This window comes from Corvus moneduloides, chromosome 7 (genome assembly GCF_009650955.1).
Source record: "Corvus moneduloides isolate bCorMon1 chromosome 7, bCorMon1.pri, whole genome shotgun sequence".
NCBI lineage: Eukaryota > Metazoa > Chordata > Aves > Passeriformes > Corvidae > Corvus > Corvus moneduloides.
Genome location: NC_045482.1, coordinates 11,481,456 through 11,502,424, shown reverse-complemented (window position 1 = coordinate 11,502,424; position 20,969 = coordinate 11,481,456). Strand labels below are relative to the sequence as shown.

The 20,969-nt window shown below is 40.0% G+C and overlaps 1 protein-coding gene across 2 annotated transcripts in view; it reads left to right on the top strand.

Moving 5' to 3' along the window:
• Positions 1-20,969, top strand: part of SATB2 (SATB homeobox 2) — a 130,498-nt gene that overhangs the window by 38,500 nt on the left and 71,029 nt on the right. For both annotated transcript variants that reach the window (XM_032114898.1, XM_032114897.1), the window contains exon 4: positions 20,567-20,693. In XM_032114898.1, the coding sequence (XP_031970789.1) occupies positions 20,567-20,693 (127 nt within the window). The remainder of the gene's footprint in view (positions 1-20,566; positions 20,694-20,969) is intronic.

Sequence of the window (20,969 nt, the reverse complement as noted above, 5' to 3'; positions counted from 1 at the left end):
GGAGAAGCAGTTGTTTCCAGCAGATGTCCTGTGAAGAGAGATGGGAGAGGGAGGGAGATGCCAAAGCAGGAACTACTCACCCTGAACGTGACTTTTTCAGCCAGGAGGAATCCAGGCTGACAATGTCATTTGGAACTTTGCTTCCTTAGTAGGAAGAAGTAAGAACAGGAGTGAAAAAGCTGGTAGTAGTAGAGATAATGGCCTGACCTCTTAAAACATAAGCAAGAGGTTCATATATCAGAAGAAAATATTCCTTGCAATGGTAGAAACTGAAATGCAGGGTTCTGCTACTATTGGAGTAATGCCAAAAATGGAACTAGAAAGGTTTGTCATGGTGTGAAGACTATGTGAAATAGAAAAGTTAAATGGGCATCCAGTGCTGTGATGTAGGGTCCAAAATCAGCTCACACAGTGCTGTTAGTGTTCATAGTTATTGGTGCTGTAGCCTCAATAAGGGATTCTTTACCAGAAAATTAAGTTATATTTTCAGTTACAGAACTGTAAATAAAGTCAAATACTTCTGAAGTCAGTGGAGTATTTGATTTCCACTGATGCAATTGAGGACAGAGGTTGAAACATGATTTTTGTTTCCATATGTATCTCAAGCTGTATTTCAAACTTGTTTTATATGAAGAAATAAATAATGTGTTGTGAGGCGGGTTGGGAGCATAGACGACACAGGTTCACATAAATTTATGTATATTAGTATGTGGTTACTGATCCTATACCTGATTGTTTGCAAAGAGCTTGTTTGGGGTGTTCTATTCATGTAATTTTTTAGCTGTATCCTGATATGGAAAACGAAACTCAATGCTGCTATTCTGGAGTGAGTTGTTTAGCTACAGGAGATATAGGCCAAAGCCATTTTACTACAGAACATTTTTCCTTATTTGAAAGCCATCCTTTTGCAGGATATTTTTTGTTTAATGATGTTCAGAGTAATTTGATTGTTATTTCTAATATATCATCGAAGCTTGGGTTTGGGTTCTTGCTTGCTTATGTGAATACCTGAGACACAGTGACTTAGACTGGAACAACGAAATAGGGATTACCTGTAGGAATCCTCCTACCACTTCAGGGTCATGGACAAAGATGCCCTGTGTCCTCAGAGGCCAGAAGTGTGGCAACTCCAAGACTGAAAGTAAGGAGCTATGTGTTTCTTAATATATACAAGATTTGACTTGGTTTCAAGTACTTTTCTTAAGACTGGAGGAAGGAGAAATCTGCAGAGTAGGGAGACACATGAAGCCTGGATTTAAGAGCCTTAAAGTAGGGTATGGTGTTGCTTTAGTTGTGTGTCTGTGTGTGTTTGATTGAAGGTGGGGGATAGCAAATATCCACTGTTTTGGCAAGGACTGAGAAGTTGGTCTTTAACTTGACTAATACGTATGTGTATGTAGGAAGGTTTTAAAAGATGGGGAAAATACTTGTTAATTTGGACTATTTGTGGTTGAAATATGAACACTTGGGTGTAATAAGAAGAAATACAGTAACTTTTTGTTTTCAGAGAACTTTTTAGAAATACTACTTCAAATTAAGATTCGTGTATTTTGTGGGGTTTTCACATAGGGTGGAAAGCAGGGTACCCTGTCTGACTGCATCCATAAATCAAGATGGTGCCTTTTTTTCTGTGAAGCTTAAGGTAAAAGACTTTTGGTTTTAAAGCACAAGGTGGTTAGTACTTGTCTGTAGACTTCTAAATAATATATAAATGCTAAAGTTTTTTATTTGATTAACTCTTTATTCATTAACAAGGTGCTTATGGAGGAACATTCATCAGAAGCTTTAGAAATTGTGGGAGATTTGTGTTGTCATATGATGTCATTACAGCAATACGCAGCATTGTAAAACTTCAGAGCAACCACTGCTGTACCACCGGGGTGAATAATGGAGCATTCATTCACTCCTACCAAATCCCAACATCAAATATTCCACAGGCTCTCTTAAAACAGAAATTGTGCCTGTAGGAACATGTACTGAGAAGTAATGTTTCAGAGGGTATAATCAGAGTACCCCAAGAAGAGTGGTAGATATTTCAATTCCCAGAAGTTGTTGTGTTAAAGCTGCGCAAAAACTAGAGATTCTTGGAGGTAAAGGCTCTTCATATGGGAGTGGCTCAAAAAAAATCTTGGCTATCTCATGCGGAACTGGTGAGAAGGAACACTAGAGGCCAAATGCTGCTCGGTTACACCATCCTATGTTTGGAGTAGTGCCAAAGACGAGCGCTTTCCCTGCTGCGACTGGACTGGGGGGAGTACAGCTCTGAGGGGTCTGAGCAACCAGTGACTCTACTCTAAACCACGCATAAAACAAGTTTAGCAATCTTGGACTGTTGAACAATGATTCATTTTATAATACCACCGCAAAATGTAGCTGTGTTGGTAATGATTGCTTCAAACAGCTCGAGAAACTGAATGAGCAAGGAAAGGTTGGGATTACCCTTAGCCCTACTAAGTGTCCTTGTTGGGCCGGAGGTCAAGGTTTCCTGGTATAGCTTTTGCCCTGGGCTGCACAGACAGGCAGGGCAGAGCTCTGCTTGCAATAGACAGACAAAGGTCTCATTCTTTAGTGGTAAATGTACTTTAACAGCTACCACTGTATACTAATACTTAAAATGAAAGGAAATGTTAAGTCTGCTGCATGTTACTTGTTCAGGATGTTAACAGCTGTAGGCAAATACATCTATAGTAGAGGAGGGAGAGGAAGATACAAGCAACTTTCATAGCCATCCTTTCATATCTGTAATTACATCCAGACTTAGCAGCAGTGTCATTTCGTTTTGCAGAGGAGCGTGGCAGCCCTTGAAGTGAGATTTGTTGGTGTTCAATCCCACATGGTAGAAAAGGTCCATTGTGCTCTGACCCGCTTTAAAACAAACCATACTAAACCATGCATGCATACTCAAAGAGTCCCCCCTTTTTATAGACAACTGCCATTTGTTGCAAGGGTTGCTATGGCAAACCAGGGCAGAAAATCCTGTCTTGATGTTAAAGCGAAATACTTAGAAATTGTAAGGAGACAGATTTTGAGAATATAAATTAATTAAATGGCAGTAATTGCATTATTGCACTATCTTGCCAGGGAAATAGCTATTCCTGTGAGAGTCTTTTACTGTGCTAGGTCTTGGAGCAGAGTGCAATTTTTTGAATGTGTGCTAGGTTTTCAAAATCTGTCTTTGTGCTTTTATTTAATTCTAACTAGTGAAAAACAGCAGCTTAGCCTTGCAAGGTTGGTCATCGTCTGGTGTGCTTGAGTTGTTAAATCTATAAGAAGGCTGAATAAGCATTTGCAGTTTGGGCTTTAAACTGACAGAAATAGCTAACTATAACCTCACCAATTTGGCCTACATAGCTGCTGGATAGCTTGCCGGGTTGGGATCATTGTCTTTGGACAGGAATTGTTATGTTTCTTCCAGATAGAAGTCCTAGGCTGTCTAATGTGCCTTTTGCTCCTTGGCTGCTGGAGGTGCAAAGTGTCAGGCAGGAAGGAGACTTCTATGGTGCATACTTCATTTGAGATAAAAAGGAAAAAACCAAGGCTGTTTTACGTTGCTTGTCTTATTTAACCCCCTGTGTCCTGAGTACTTAACAGGTCTGACCTTACTGCTGTTGTGCCCTTCTTCAATTTGCCAATGAAAGGATGAAGAATAAGCTTCAGAAACAGAATGGATAAACTGGATGCTGCCTAGCATCTTTTTAGTGCAATTAGAAAAGCTGCTTGGACTTTCTTTTTGCTTTAAATGCTGAGAACAAAACGGTTTTCTCTCCTTACATCTACAACACTTAGTCATTAAAGTATTGCCGTACATTTTTAAGTGGGACTGTGTTACTGTCCTTTGATAACATTTTGGGAGAAATGAAGACTAAAATGCTCGTTTCCCACATCTGAAATAGGAGATTCAGACTTAAAAGGAGAAAGAGAACAAACCACCATATAGGAAAAGAAATGAAAAATGTTTTTTGTAAATACATTACCTTGGACCATGAAGAACCTTAGGGTGACCTGGTGAGTGAAGTCCTTTCTGTAGGAGTTCTCCAAGCATCTCTGGTCTTTGCTCAGTTGATCTCAGTGGATCAATCAGCCTCTGCTGCTTGGCTGAATGTGGGCACAGGCCAATGACTCTGTGTTCATTATGCCAGTATTGCCGGTCTTATGAATTGACCATCTGCTGTTTGCTTTTGCATGCACTTAAGAATCAGGTAGGAAGAGCACTGGCAGTAGCCTAGGATTAGTCCCTACATCAAAGTTCAGGAGATCTAGAATCTTCTCAGATTTGCGCTGCCTATTTGTCTTCAAAAAGTCATTTTTAGCTTACTAGTACAGCTTGCTGCAGGTGATTGTGCTGGTTAACAAAGGTAAACGCGTGCTTCGGTCGAACGTCTGGAGTTCATTTTAGTACACCGAGAGTGTCGTTTTGTATGTTCCCCTTGGGTTCCTGAGTAGGCAGCAGACTGTCCAATGCATCCAAGGAATGGAATGTGACAAAGCTTCTGTGTTGTGGATTGAATTTTATAAGTTTGGGAGAGGGACCAGCAGCTTCCTAAATGGGGATTTAAAAGAAGAGAAATGTAAAGATGTTTCTAACTAGTTCATGTCAGCATCTTAGTCTGGAACTGGCCATGTCTAATGCAAGATCCTTTTCATGCCATTGTGTTTGCCAGCTACCTCTTAGACTAAGGCATCTGTAGTGATTCAGGAGTTCAACTTTGTGTTAGAAAAAGAAAGGCATTTGTGCAATATCATTAAATGCTGAGCCAATTTTTTTTTTTTTTTTTGTATTACTTACTTGAATCCCCTGTCTTTCCTAGTATTTAGTGAGGCATTTTTCTTTCTTGTTGCATTTATCGTTATTCAGTCGAGAGATTTTTCACTGCATTACCTGCCTTAAAATGATCTTATGTTCAAGGCTAAAATTAAAGAGTTTTGAAAACCTGGATATTCTGATTGTCACCAGTGCAGAGATTAGGTATAGATGACTGAGTGCTTTGAAAAGGAGTTTTGTATCCATTTATCAGCTTTTCTTAATAAAAATGACAAAGAACTAAATAATTTTAAAAATACAAAAAAAAGGTTAATTGATAAATACTTTTTCATACATGTTGCAGTCATTCCTTACGGGTAAACATATGCATAAAACACTGTAGCTACAACCACAACATTCATGTTTATTAGATGCTTTTTGATGCTGACAAATGAATAATATTTATCTTAAATGCTGTATTTTTCCTGTATGGTTACAACCAAAATTAAACAGATTCCCTGTGTGGAATTATATTCCCAACTACTTTCCCCCAAGGTATTTTTAAACTTTTTGCCTAAATTATGTGCATAATTTTAATTACCATACATAATAATTATCTGGACAGTATTGGTTATTATGTCAGTCCGAGGTGCCACTTAAGTCCTTTTCTTCTCACAATTAACAGAATAATAATTGTTTCAAAGGCAGGCAGGGATATGAACCCCAGTTAAATCCTAGCAGGCATGTCATTATCGTAGCAGGGGAAAGCAAAGGAGCAGGTCCCTCCCTGGGCGAAAGCATCGGGAACAAATGGGTGGCTATATTTGTTTTGGCAGGCTGAAGCTGTTGTGAGCCTGGAGTCCCAGCCAAAACCAAGTGAGCTTGGAGTTGACTTGAGCCGTTTCTCAAATGTTTTTGTGAACTCTCACTTTTTTTTTAAATTCCCCATGTTGTTTTAATTATATTTCTCAGTGCTGGGAACGTCACACTAGATCTTCCATGTTTTGGGATTATTTGTGAAAAGATTTCTTATCAGCTAATAGCAACTGTTTAACAAAAAATCTTTGTTGGTTAGGGTAAAATCTGAGCTCAGATGTGTGATCACATAAGGGAAAATTCCATTGAGACTTGGAGTGGAATGAAGCCCCCTCCTTAATACTTTTGTCTAACATATGTCACTGTATAAAAAATAATTACTTTGGTTCCTTAGAGGGGAGGAAGAAGGGTTTTTCTAAAACCTGGAATTTTATATTGAGTAGGCAAATAAACTCCTGAGATTTCTTTCATTGGAAAAGGGTATTTTAAATGGTACCTTTTACTTGAATGTTGGCCAGTTTAATTTAGATTATTGCTTCTGACAATTAACCTCGTGTTGGGCTGCACTTGTCTCATTAGCAATGTGGCGAGTGATGAACTTGGATCCATGAGAGCTCAGCTCTCACCTGGGAAACTCCCCCGCCAAGGCTGTGCCACTGCTTATTAACGAAGTATTAACAATTTATTAGCAAATCCACCTAAAAGCCGTATGTGGAGGGCTGGGGCTAGGGGATTAAACAAATATATTAGTAGTTTTATAAAATTCTTAGAATAGTTTTGCCAAGAGAGAAAGTTAAACAGCAGAGGAGGCATGGACATAAGTTTTAAAAATACGTTGTTTCAAGATGATCTGGTTTGACGTTTTCCTTTTTAAACTTTCTCTAGTTTGAGACAGAGTTTCTCCTTCAAAATTTATCTTTTTTAAAAACAAGTTTTTAAGTAAAAAGGGAATAGAGTGAGAGAGAGTAAGAATATGGCTAAATAATTAAAGAATCAAATTCTTAAATTCTGTTTGAGTGTAATGCTTCATCTGCCAGGAAATGATCAGTTGATTTGTTTTTCATTTAAGCAAAACCAGTTACGCAAGTTGTGGTTTTATGAACTGATTGTCTCTCTTTTTCTCCCCTGATTTTTATCCACCAAAGCAAAATATCTGTTATTTCTACAATCTGCTGCTCTGTGTTACACAGGGAATATTCTGAAAAAATGTCATCTTTTGGTGGCGATTTGGCAAACAAAAGGATTGAAGATAATTTTCTGTAATAGGAATCATGACTTTACGACTTTGTATATCTTGAAAGCTTCTCTTAGAAATATTGTCAGAGAATAACTACTACTGTCCATATCCCAAGATGAAATACGAAGAGTCTTCTGGCTTTACTAGGAGAAATAACTGAAAAAAAATTGTTTGTTTTTCAGATTTTTTACATCTGCTGTATTTTATTTCTGCGTTATAACAACAAGATGCGTACTTGTGTCGAAATTTACATGCATGCATATCAAATGTGTAGTGTCCAGAATTAACACAGCTACAGATATCTTTATGTGCAGGAAGGGGGAAAAATGTTAGTTCCTGAAAGTAAGTTTTTTACTTTTTCCTTTTAACTTTAATTCACTTTGCATTATATTGTATCAGCTCCCTACAAATACTTTACTACGTTTACTGTGAAAATCAGTAAAGGAAGCGGGATTTAAACTGACTGCTGTGTTCTTTCCTTTCATTGTTGCTATGCACATAATGTTTGCATTCACTTAAAAGATATCACACCTGTTATTTAGAAATAGTTATTCCATTGAGTATCTAATAATGCATACATGAAAACTAATCCAGCAGAGAATATATCAAAAAAGATTTGCTCTGGCAGTAAAGTGGGTCATTTTAGTGGAAAAATGCAGTCTCTTTCTCTCCATGGCTGCAGTGGGAGAGGGGTGTGTGCAGCTGGCCATTTGGCTGTGCAGCCCATACGTGCACAGCGAGGAAGGCTAATGCCGAGGTGCCTGCCACGTTCTTTTCTCATCTACCACGGCAGCTTTGGCTTGCCCTGGGCTTTTGTGTTTTCTGGGCTGCCCCACTCTGCATGAGCTGAGTGAGCACCCTTGGGCATGGCCCTTGTGGAGCAGGCATCCCTTGCTCACCGCTCTCATGGCATCTCTAGTGCTCTCTTCCACTGTTTATAAATTTGAGTAAAACGCATGGGAAGAAGATGGGAGGAAAAGTCGTGACTCAAGCTAACCAGAGTGTAACTCATTGCTTTGGGGGTAGGAGGAGGAAGGGATATTAGAGGTTTGTGGTCTGGAGATTTATTCCTGTAGAGCTGGGAGGTGCTGGCTGTCATTCAGAGACAGGAGCAGAGAGGTGTGGGCGGGAGGAGGAAGGTGACAGTGATGTGGCCCTGGGTGGGTGGGTGAGCAGGCACTGACCAGCAGAGCTGCTTGCCGTGAGGGATTCTCAGCCAGGGTTGTGAAAGCATCTTACTCACTATGCCAAATCTGAGGTCTATTTTAGCAGGAAAGAAATCTATTCATTGATTTGCAAGCTAAAAATTGCAATTATTTTCTTTGTACACAAGAAAGGACCTAAAAGGCTGGTAACAAGGTTGAGACCATTTTCTGGCCGGGGCAGTTGTTGATGAAGGGTTCTGCTGTCCCACTGAGGCTGAGGGAGAGTGTGCGTTGTTCTTGCCCATCAACCTGTCAAGTCTTCCTGTCTTTTGTGAGACACAGCACTGCAAATTCCCTTTCCTCTACTGGCAGAAAACTTCTCAGCCATAATAATCATATAATTTTGCAGCTCTACCAAGATTGCTCAAAAGGTTTGGTTGTGATACTTAGTTACATTGGCTGATATTTTCCTTCAAAATAAAAATGACTCAAAAGATGCTTCAGGTACGACATTCCTTTTGTTTATGTAGGACATATGGAGGTACTCACCACAGTTAATGGAATATGAAGCCTTTTGTACAGTACATACCTGGATAAAAGCCCACTTAAGTCCTTAATGCTTGAAATTGGTGCCTCCATTTCATTTGTAAAGAGCTTGTTAGCTTAGCCTAAACACAGAGTATTTCCATTTCAAACTCTTACCTTATTTTTTTTAAATTAACAGTGTTCTTTAGACATCTCCAGATGCAGGGCCTCTGTATCTTCAGTTCACTTCTTTGAACATGTGATGTAAAACCTTTCACCTGAGAGGTAGAAAAAGGAGGTAACAAAGAGGCCACTATTTTGGGCCTCCAGCAATAAAATTATTCCTGATTGTGAAGATTGGGTAGAACTTAATTTTCAGCATGGCTTGATTGAACAACTTCTTGAATTTCATCAGAGCAATATGTTTAGTCTAGAACAGTTCATCTAGACTAAGCCATTTCTTACAAAATCCTATACATTAATCTCTAGTTTATCAATTTTATTTAATATTTAATTTTATTCTCCTAGATTGCAATTTTAACGGTGTGGCTTTGATCTTTCCCATCTACACTACAGTGATGACTGGTCACACTGGTTGGGACCTTTACTGCATGAGCTTTTCAAATGAGTTGATTTGTGATAAACTGTAAACCAGGGCCATCACCTGGGGAACATGAGAGCTATTTTAGTGCTGATAGGCTCCCCTGATTGGATTTTCATCCACCATAAACTCAGATGTCAAATGAAGAAAGGAGGGTATTTTTTTGCTGATTAGAAGAAATTTCAAATAGTTTTAAGTCTGAATTTTTATAGTATGTTAGCCATCTCATATTTTTAAGATAATTCTTCTCAGAAAGTCTTTATTTCTTTGGTGTGTATACCTGTCTTAAGACCTCCAGTATGAAACAGCCAGTAATACTCCATGTCTCCAAATGAACAATAGGCTTTGGGGGAGTAGAATAAACTTCCATTAAGATGCAGATACCCACAGTGCAGCCCACATCCCACCACCTGAGTGAGTGCCAAGAGCAGAGAATAGATACTGGCTGTGGGAAACAACTGTGTCGGCAGGAACCAGATTGAGGCTTTTCCTCTAGGGTGACCTTTGAAATCAATCAGATTGTGAGAACGATAAACTTCCCAAAGCTGCCTCGGTGCGTTGGGCTGGTTAGGCTCCCTCAGTGCTGGGGTCTGCTCTCGTTCCCTGTGCCAGTAAGGAGAAGAGAATATATCTGGATTATTGAAGGGCTGTTCAGCCTATTCTTTTAGGAAGATGTGTACAGTGTCTTCACCTTCCTACACAAGAATTCGTGAAGTGGTTATTTACATCTTGTTTTCTCTTTTAGCACAGTATTATTAGTTGAAATCCCCAGTCAGTTACTCTGTATTTGTGGTACAGAGGAGAATGCTGGCAGCAGTATAGGTTGTGCCTTATGGTGAAATGGCATCTCTGGTAGATTCCAGGGATTTTCCAGTGTTGGTGCCATGTTCTGAATAAGGCATCATCCCACTGTATCTTTCCTTAATTATATTCCCCAGAACTGAGAATGGGCCTCTGGATTCCTTTTCTGATTTCACACGTAGAAGCTGTGCATACGTGGGCCCAAGACACCTGGGGCTCTGGGAGATGATTAGAAATGACAGTCTTTCTTCCCTTTTCTCTTGAAATATCACCATGTAGCATTTTTTATCTCTTTGATTTGAACATGAGATGGAGTTTAGGAAAGAGAAAGAAGTGGTGAGAGGAGGTACTAGAGCTCTCCACCATCTCACAAGGGTGTTCACAGTGCCACCAGTGCTTGAGGCTGTTGAGTCTTGGAGTGTCTGAATACTGTCCATTAAACATTCATGCTGGTTTTGGCTGGGATAGAGTTATTTTTCTTCAAAGCAGCTCCACAATTTCTATATGCTGTGATTACGTGACAATCTTAGCTGCTACTAAAGAAGTGGTGAACTGGAAGTGCTTCTAAGCATGATGTGTGTGTGCTGCAAACCTCCGGATCCAAAACATGAACAGCTCTTTCCAGTCTTTGCCGTGTGCACAGAAATTTATCATTTAAATTAAAAAAATAGTTATTTCTGTCTTTCTGTTTCTCGGTCTCTTCTTCACAAAATGACTAACGTGAAGTTAAAATGCTAACAGGATCCAAAAAGGATCTGGTGGCTTTGTAAGAAAATAGGTTCAGTTCTAGGAAGATGTGGGCTAAGAAAACAAATCTAGGTTGATCTCAGCATTAATGTGGGCTCATCAATGGTACAAGGGAAAACTGTTTTTTCTGAGTCTGGTAACAGTTCCTGCTTGCTCTGAGTCATCTCCTCTAGTGGTGAACTAGTCTTTTTTTTTTTTCCACTTTTGTTTTCTCTTGATAGGAAATGTAGCATAGTTCAGTAACCAGCAGAGCTTTATTTAGACTTGTCAGAAATGCAGAATTTTTTTGCTCTTCCTGGGAATAAAAGAGGGAGATGGGGAACTTGAGATCAGATTATCAACTGAAATAAGTGTCAGTAAAAGAAAATTTCTTACTTAATTTAATCAAATTTATCTGAATTGGCAATGCTGCCCAAATTAAGAACTAGGGTTATTTAAAAGTATTTTGAAAAGAAATACTGCAACCTTAAGGATATTATTCTCTGTCTCTCCCTAGCTGATCAATTTGTAAGGGAAGGGTAAGGTTTAGTCCCTTACCTTTTACCTGTTTATGCTATGAGTGAGACCAGAGTATCAACAGTCTTAGGTCTGTTGCCTGTTCTTAAATACACATGTGCATGCAGATTTTCATGGATACTTCTGCTTCCATAAAAATTTTCAATATAAAAATGCCAAAATTCAAGTACTAACTCCCTTGTTAACTGCTTTGTGGTGAAACTAGTCCTTAACTGAATGTCGTTAGAGATACTGGGATCAAGCCTGTGCACATTTTTAGGTCCTGTATGGACCTGGATGTACTCTTACAGTAAGGCAGCTACAGAGAGCAGAGGACTTCAAGGTTGAATGGTAAAAAATACAGCGACTGTATCTTCACTTATTGCATTCATGTTGAATTAGTGGAAGCAGTTGTTTGAGATTATCGGTAAAGTCCTCAATCCCTCTATTTCCTCAGCAATACTTAGTTTTCTGCCCTGATAGTTAGATGCTGTCCTACTAGTTTTCAGTTGTTCATGTTGTTTTTTTCTCATGGAAGTCAAGAACTGAATGTCTGGTGGGAGGAAAGAAAAGACAGAAGGCAAACCAAAGGTAGTAATTTAGTGAAAAAAACATTCTGCTAGTCTTTATACAGTGTAAGGAAAACCCCAAGACACAAATCTTAAACTAAAGAGATTAAGCTGTTAAACTACATAGGCCAGAGTATGAAACTACATTAGTTTAGGGGTTCGTTTGTGCAGCACAGCATGCTCTATGCCCTTATTTTTCTTTGGACTTGAGACCCATGAATTTTTAAATCTACTTGTAGTTGACTCAACACAAAGATAGTTGGCTACTGTATGTTTGCAGTTTGAGCCAGACTTTCTGTGCTCTCTGTAGCTGTTGCTGTGAGTAGGCAGGATATTCAGATTCACACAAGGCCAAACAATGTCTGTAGGCTTAATTCTAAGCCTATTATCCTCTACAATGTCCTGTTAGCAATGCTCTTTTATAACCTTTAAAATGTGTTTTATGTGTTCAGCTGCAATGCCATGTTATTGTGCTGTTTCTCCTGCTCAGTAGACTGACTTTCCATGTGAAGCTTATAGGCAAGTATTGAAGCTGGGTGAATTGAAGGAGTTTGGGGCACTGGCATCTTTTTAAAAACAGATGCAGGGCTTTCCCCAAAGAGGGAGAACGTCTTCTACCTCTCCTTCATTTGAAAACATCATATAAAATTCAAGAAAGGCTTCTGGAGGGTGGGGACCATAGGCTGTCTGCCCAGATACCCTGTTTTTGCTGAAGATGTCAGCCAGGTTGTGTTGATGGCATTGGGCTGGCAGAAAATTGACGAAGAAGGTTGGACAGCAAATGTTTGTGTAAAGCTCTGGTCTTTGTATTCATGTGCAGCCCCTTAGAGGTAGTGAGATGGCAATATGGTCACCAGGTCCAAAATTTGTGGCGAGATGATCTCCAGGCATTGTTTATGGCTGTTCAGGAACATGTGCAGTGGAGAAAAGCACCACCTGTTGAGTACACTTGCATTCATGTTTCTTAGCAACTGAGGCAGCTACACTAAAGCCCCAGTTCTCAGTCTCTAAGGCTGAGCTGGAAGCACGTTGCAGGTCCCCACTAGCAGTATCTGCTTATGTTGGCTCTCTGGGAGGCACTAAATTAGAAACAGGTCCTGGTGCCATGCTGGGATGGCAGAGAAGCAGCACATTTTGCCAGAGACCCTGGGACTTGAGGAGAGACAGCTGAATCCAAAGCAAGGGGAACAGCCATGGTTTTAAGATGGCAAAGCAAACCTCTACTCATGGGAGCAGCTAAAGAAGCTCTTTGATCAGGGAATAAGCTGAGTTGTGACACTCTGGATTTCAAGGGTGTTCAGCAGCCACTGTCCCCTGGGAAAAGGCACAGCCTGTGCTCCTATGCAGCTGAGCAAGCTCAGGTGTCGCAGGACTAAGCTAGAAGCAATCTTACCATAAGAGCACAGGTTGCCCAAAAGACAGTAATTCCATGCAAAACTGGGGGGAGTGCCCTGCTTTGGGCATTATGTGGGGATGATGTTAATGACATGCAGCAGGTGCTGCAATCCTATGGGCATTGGGGCTACTGAGTAATACCACTGAGAAAGCCCCAGTGTGAGGGGGCCTCTCAGGAGAGGGCAGCCTGATGGAGGATGAAGCTGAGCTCCAGGCTGGCAGGGTTATGAAAGACACCTGGATGCAGTAGCCTTTCTGTCATGAGTTGTCATGATTTAAAAGACTTTGTATTTGTGCCATGGAAGTGATATTTGGAGGAGTGGTTCTCTGTCTCAGATGAGAGAAGCGGACTCCTCTCTCTTTATGCATATTCTTGCTGTCCCAGGTAAGTGCACACTTACCCCAAAAATGACAGAAGAGAGATGTTATTCAGGGCCAAATATGGTTTTCCTCAGTGGAGGTGGTAGTTTTATAAGTAATATAGGAGATGTAAAAGATACTTCAGAATTACAGAATATTCTGAGTTGGAAGGGACCCACGAGGATCACTGAATCCACTCTAGAAACTTAAGTGACTGGCCTGTTGTTTTGTTTTTTTACTAGTACTTCCTTTGCTTCCTTGCCCTTCCATTTATTTGTGGTATTCCTGTTCTATCATATAACAGTTTTAAAAATAATCCTCTGAAGTAAATAACATCAATCTTTTTTTTTCCTGTTTCCTTACCAGTTATTGACTGTTTTTTCAAACAGAATAGGGGTTGGAAAATTAAATAAAGACTTCCAAAATAACAAGCTCCAGAAAATTTTATTTAATTTGTGGGCTCATTCTGTTTGCTCTCTCTCTCTCTCTCTCTCCTTCTTGTTTTTTTCTTTTTTTTTTAAGAAGATCTTTATTAATTTAGTCTAGTAACTTAGTGCCTATATTAAATTAATCTAATAAAAGTCAGGGTCCTCACATAATGTTTCCCAAATGTGAAGCAGCATCTATTACACGAGGCACAATCTTTTTACTGTAAAATGTAAACCCGATATGTAGAACTACAAGCCATTAAACTGTTTAGTGTATGTTATTTAAGTCAAATACTTCAGTACAGTCATGCTGGAGGAAAGGAAGGGGCAGTGCTAGCATTCAAAAAATTAAAAACTCAAAACCAAGCTTCATGTATCAAAGTGATTTTCATCTATGAAAGTACTCTGAAGTTTGGCATTAAACCTTGTAACACTAACAGGCTTTCTATTGGTAGTTACACCCATGATTCCATAAAATTTTTAATATATAATCATATAAATATCGGATATAATGATGTAAATGCATCGTCTATATTAAAATCTGTGTGCTGATACAGATGTGCAAGCCAGAAAGTGTTTAAATTGACTGGCTCATAGATGTGTTGTTGCAGCACAGAATTTTGTGCTCTAAACCATCACTGGTACACAGAGTTTATGACAGCATTTTTAAACAGCAAGAGCAAGGACTTCCAGCAGCCGCAGTTCAAGGGGCTTTGTGTTGCCAGAGCTTCGTGTGGCTCGGCTGTGCTTTCCCCTTGGGTGAAGGTCACCCTTTTGTGCAGAGCCCTGAAGTTGCACAAGTCTCATGAGCTGGGGTGGAGCATTCGTCATTCGGGGATTGTGGGTGTTCCTGTTGACTTGTGGATGTGTACATCACAGTGTAATCACATCGTTTATTCCTGTTCTCTCACTGAATTATTTATTATGGACTGAAATGAGGAAAGAGGGAGATTGTTTTGTATTGGCATAAGCATAGGATTATGTTCATTGTGTGCTTTCAATCACTAAATCACCGATATGTCAATGGGCAGAATACAGTCTACCTCACATGTAGGATGTTGCAAAGTTCAGTTAATTAATGTTTTTAAAGTGCATTGCGACCCTCTGATGAAAGATGCTTTAGAAGTACAGGGGAGGATTCTGCTGATTGTTTTTTCCATCTATTACCCCAATATGTCATTGATTGAAATTCAGTAGAGTAATACAGGCACCCTTAAAACAATGGGCAAAGGCAGCATAATGCTTTTTTAGATTTCCCAAAAAGATAGAAAAGACAGCTCAATAATATAGCACAAAAAATTAATATAATCAGTTTATTTTCTTTTAATTTTTCCTGTTAACTTTTTCATCCTTTCTGCTTAAAAAATCATTCCCTTTGCTGGATTAACAATAATAACTACAAATTACGGCTTTAAGTTGTTACAATGTGATGGTATACTACAGCCAGTATAGAGGTAAGAAATACAGCCCGAGTTGTTATGTACTGCAGAGTAGTAGTTTTGTGCAAACTGATTTATGAATAAGTAATTCTATATACTTATTACATAGGACAGGCAGTTTTTAATTTCTGTAACAAAACACAGCTCAACAAAGGAAAATTACATGCTAAAGCATAGGGACAAGATGCCTTTGAAGGGGATAAACAGATGCAGTCACTGTCACAAGAGCCTACCCATCCTGGAGGGGAGTCCTGCAGTAGTGGCTGATAGAGAAATGCCTTGGTGGTCCCAGAAGTGGGGCTTTTATTGGGTGTCCCACTGAGGTCTTACATTTGGAGCTATGAAAGAAATCAGAAGTGTTTGGGTGTTAATGCTAACCTGCAGTTTCTCCTGAGTGTCTGTTGTGTTGGTAAGAGCAGCTGTCAAAAAGCACCATGCTCGATCAAAACTACTTGATTGCATTCGGAAGGCAGCAGCAAATGTTGGTTGTGTTCTTCAACCAGCCTTGTGTTTGCAGTCCACCACTCTTGGGCTGTGGTCCTGGGATCCCTGGGATGCAAGGAAACAAATTCTAGGACACCTGACTATCTTTTAACCCTGGCAGATTAGCATTTAAAATAAATCACATTAGTGCTGCATATGCATTTGCATTAATACTACAAGTATCCATTTAAGATGTAATTTGGCTATGCTCAAATTTGTGAAAGATGAAATCAGGAGTACAGCTGTGGTGGGAGCAGGGGATAGTTTGAAGGGAGCCAGTGACGGGGTGAAGCATGTTCTGGTCCTGTTTGCTCTGTTTAGCCACAAGAAGGAATTTGGAAAATGCTTCGTTTTAAGAGTTTGATTTTACAGCAGTGATATATAGAAGAGTACCTGAGGTGCCCCCAGTAATTGTTATGGGGCTATCCAGATTAAAAGTTACCTGTGCAGGTGAGTGGGAGAAAGTTCCCTGTGAGTGGGAGATGCAGGACCCGGACTTCATTCTGTTTAGGACCAAAAAGTGTCATAGCTAGACTGTGATATATATGTTCTAAACCCCAGATGTGGCATTCTTAGAATGAGTGTACTGTGTGGCTATCTTTCCATTTGCAATGACAAGTGAGGTTTCTAGCCTATAGAGATAAATGATTTTTATGGGACAATGTAAACTACATAATAATGTAAAGGGTTTGCCAGCTTATTTTTCTAGCAAGCAGCTTTCTGCCTTTTGCTGTTTCATTCTCCTGATCAAAGTAGTTATTCTGGAAGTCTGCTTTAGCTTGAACCTTGCATCCATTCAGTTCACATCTCACTAGGGTGACATCCCAGGAATAATCCCAGTGCTTTAGGTCCGTCATTTTTTCTGGTGATACCATAAAATAAAGCTCATGAGGATCCTGTGATGAGTTCTGCTGGGTATAGAATGGGTCAGATGTAGCAGGTCATGGCTTCTGTTCAGTGTAGTGTTCTGCTCTCATTTGTGTAGTTATCACTTTCTTCTCCAAAGGAGCTGCTTTTTAAAGGAAACTCAGTTGGAAACATCCTGGCAGGGTGGCACATCGTTGGCCTAAGTAGAGCGACAGCAGTAGATTGCAGTGGTTGTTATGTACAAATCTGACACTTGAGCTCACAGAAGTTTGCCAGTGGTGTGTTCCGGCATTCTTGTGGGTAAAGGGAGTTACACACATTTTACACTAAGTTTCTCTGTCTTTTTTCCCTGTGTGCATTTTGATGAAGCTGAGGCTTAAACTTAATAAAAGACCTGACTATAGAAGTACATGCCATTCAAGAACCAATACTCAGCATAGATAGAGGATCTCTTCTAGAATAAGTTTTGAAAAAAACTTTTGAGAAAACTGGTCTCTTTATTGTCTTTAATGGCCTAACTGGCCTGGGCTGCATTCAGTCATTTCTAGGTCAGTTGAGAGCTGTTCTAGTGTATGGCCGTTTCTTGAGTGTGTGCAAGCACTGAAATCTGTTAGCTTTCCCTTAAAAACTTTTACAGGAAAAAAGTCCCAATAGATACAGGAGGGAGAACCAGATTCATTAACAGAAGGGTTTTGGGAACTCAAGAAACACGTTTTTGGATTTCCTGAGCTTTCTGATCTGCTTTGCATTATGCACACATAATTTTGAGAAGGTCTGGAGCGGTGAAGTGATTCTCCCGGAGCAGTAGTATATTCATTAATAACACAGTGACCTTTGCTCATTCGTGTCTCCAGTCCCAAGTCTCCGTCGTGTTAGGATAAAAGCTCAGCCAGGCCAGTTAAAGTGATTTCTTTAAAGGCCTGAGCTGTACCATTTGGAGTCAATGAGAGGAACAGTCAAAAACTGTGTATGTGGAAGTGACCCCTTGCTACCAGGCTGCTTTCATCTCGAGGTTGCTGTTATGCTGGAAATGTCCAGCCCTGGATAGGAACGGACGTTTTTAAGGGGAAATTTTGGACCACTCAGTTTTTACTGAGGAGTCATTCAGAGATGTCTTCTAGTGTGCAGAGAACGCATTTGCTCAACAAGTTGGCATCATCTTCCCAAACACAGCCCAAGAGTTGCCTTAAGTACACTGTTGGTGCCGTGAAATAAGCACCTGTAAAGTCTGCTGAGGAGCTGAATGGAAACCATGGCTTCTGGCTATCGTTTGGACCAGCTTAATGTGCTTTGGAAAAAAATATTTCACACGTCATATCACACCGGCTGAAAAAATAGCGTGCATCAGCAGTGCTGTAACACAGAGTAAAGGACTCTCAGCAGGTGTTAACGTGCAGAGGCACTGAGCATTATGGTAACACCTGTGTTTGTTTAAATCCAGCCAAAACAATTTCCTCTCCAGTTGTAGAGGAGGATAAAAAAAAAAACCCTCCCTAACTTCCAGTAGTAGCAGACATTCCTGTAAAACAATTTGCATAGTATTTCCCATGGTGCACTCTGGCTGCGCTGGGCTTTTTTTCTTTAAACCCTTTTAGTCTGGGGACACCTTTAGTAACTTCAGTGCTTCCTGACCATCTCTTTGTCCTTTGCCAGCATTTCCAGGCCCGAGCAGTTGCAGATGGTGTGCTCTCTGAGTGCTTTCCTTAATTGAATGAAAAATAAAGCCTCTTGTAAAATATTACCAATTTAGATGTGACTTATGGGGCACATATGATGCTTATTTTTTCAATTACATGAAAACTTGGCGAGATTAAACATAGGAAGCCAAGTGTTCTGTGAAGCCAGTATAGATTTCTGGATTTTTAGGTGATTTTGCTTTAAATTATTATATAGCAGGAGGAGGTGGAGGATGTCAGCAGCTAAACTGTTTTCCCAGCATGTATTTTACTCAGTGGACCCTTGATGCTCATTTCATGACTAATATATGCTGTACTATATGCATTTCTTGTTGTCACCAGAGATAACATTAAGTAAACTATCCCCTTAAGAAAAACAGCTTTTCTTGGCAAGTGGAATATGACTCAAGGAGCCAGCACTGGAGACATACGGTGCTGTGAATGAGTGCTGTGTGTTACTCTACTGGATCTGAGTCCAGGCACTATTTATACTGCAGCATATTCAGCACCAGATTGTTAAATCTTAATACTGAAACAGTGCATCATTTAAATGTTTTTGTTCTGTTTATGTCCCATTTTTGAGCACTGGATATCAAGCAACACTTACTAACTTTTTGTTTCGTTTGGACAATATCTCTCCTTGCCAAAAACTTTGTAATCTGCTCTTGAAATATTACCCTGTCTGTACCAGTATGTTACAGTGCAACTTTGTGCCACTGAGGATGAACTAGGTCACTTCCAGCTTCTTTCAGTATGTGGTGACAGAATGCCTTGCAAAGCAGTACGTCGGTGGTAAATGCAAAGATTTAAGTGCTACAGAAAAGGAGTTGTGCTAAAATTATTTCCTCTTCAATCTGTGTAGGAATGGGGAATAATATTCTGTAGCAGGTACTTCATGGGTTCATTGTGTTCTGTTATTGTCTCTGTGCGAGAAGCTTTGTTTCAGTGTTTCGATGTGGTGTTTATTTTATGATCATTTTTGGGAGATCCCGATAGAAGGTTTTTGTCATTTACTGCAGTTCAATTAGTTCCAGAGCTGGTGAAGAGCTGGGAGTAGAAAGTGAGGAGGAGATGGCTGAAGTTTCTTGGCATCACAACATCCTTCCAGATACCCAAGAGGAGTTCTTGGCGCGCCTGTTATCGCAGAAGAAGTAGTTTTCTCATGTATTAGCGTATTAAGTTTTTTCTGGCAGTTGAGTTTATGGAAGTCTTTTCGAAGATCAAACAGTATAAAACAAAACCTCAGAAGGCATCAGTTTGAATGAGAGAATAGTGTCTTGTAGGGCTGAGCTGAGGAAAGTTAAGTGAGCAGAGCAGTGGGAGCACAGTGAAGGAGGGAATAAAAGCAGTACTGGCAATAGTGCAGAACAAGGCTGAACTGCTTTGCTGTCATGTAAGATGGCACTGTGGCTTTCTTTGTTTGGTGTCTTCCTGGAAGTCATTCCTGGGTATTAGTCATTGTTTTTGGTGTGGGTGGGCCCTCTGCAATTGTCTAAACAGAAATAATACCTCTGCACCAAATGGTTTACCATCCAAGTTTATTGTCTTTGTGACAAGCTCATCCAGAAGAGGTGATGATCCCTATTAAAGAATGAACAGAAGTAGAAATAGAACTTACAGCATTCTCCCCCGCCTCCAAAAAGCTATTTTGGATCTGCGGTCAGCAGCTTGCAGTTGTTTGGTTCTTTTTCTTTTTTTTTCCTCCCCACAAAGAAAAGCAACCATCTGCATAGTGCAACTTGTATCTGGGAGTGAACTCTTCCTACTTGGTGGGTTTCCACTGGCATCCATCCACACTGGGAATCGTACCATGCTTAGATTGTAACAGTGCTGAATGCCCACACATAGGAATTTTCCTGTTCCAGACAAAAGTAATGCATTTATTTACTGAAAAGTTTTTGTAGACTGCAAAATCAGAACTAGAGGGTACTTAAAGCTTATTCTAATTTAAAGAACTAAACTTTGGAGCTACAGTGAAAGATGTGAAGGGAGGAAGTCTCCTGTGCTTCCTTGAAGTAATTTAAGAGTCAAGAACATGTCAGCAACTGTCTGCTAAAAATTTTGAGTCTATTCCTGCTCGTCCCCACTGTTTGCCTCAAGAGTCAGTAGAACATGTCTTTCTGGGCAAGACTGCAATAAACCTCAAGGCAGATCTTGAATCTTGGGAACAATCAATCTTGCTGAAGGGTTTAATAAATGGCTGATAAAATATAAAACATGGATTTTTTGTTTTCTTTTCAGGAATAATCAAGCTTGGGAGGTGGAATCCCCTCCCTCTGAGTTATGTGACTGATGCACCAGATGCGACAGTAGCCGACATGCTACAAGATGTCTATCATGTTGTGACATTGAAAATCCAATTACAAAGGTGGGTGTTTCTGAACATCTGTCCTTCCCTATTCTCTGAGCTGCTCTGTTGGTTACAGCATTACTACAGAGATTAGCACATCCTGTCTTCATTAATTTCTGGTCTTCTGATGAAATGGAAAGAAAATTAAGAGAAGGGTGAGTCACCTGGCAGCTTTTTGGTGCACGTTCCAACTGATACTGTATATTTTCTAAAGTAGCAATATAGTAACAGAGAGGGGGAGGGCAGAAACCCAATCAAGTAAAGATGGATGGGGCTTTTAAAGGCAGATCTTCC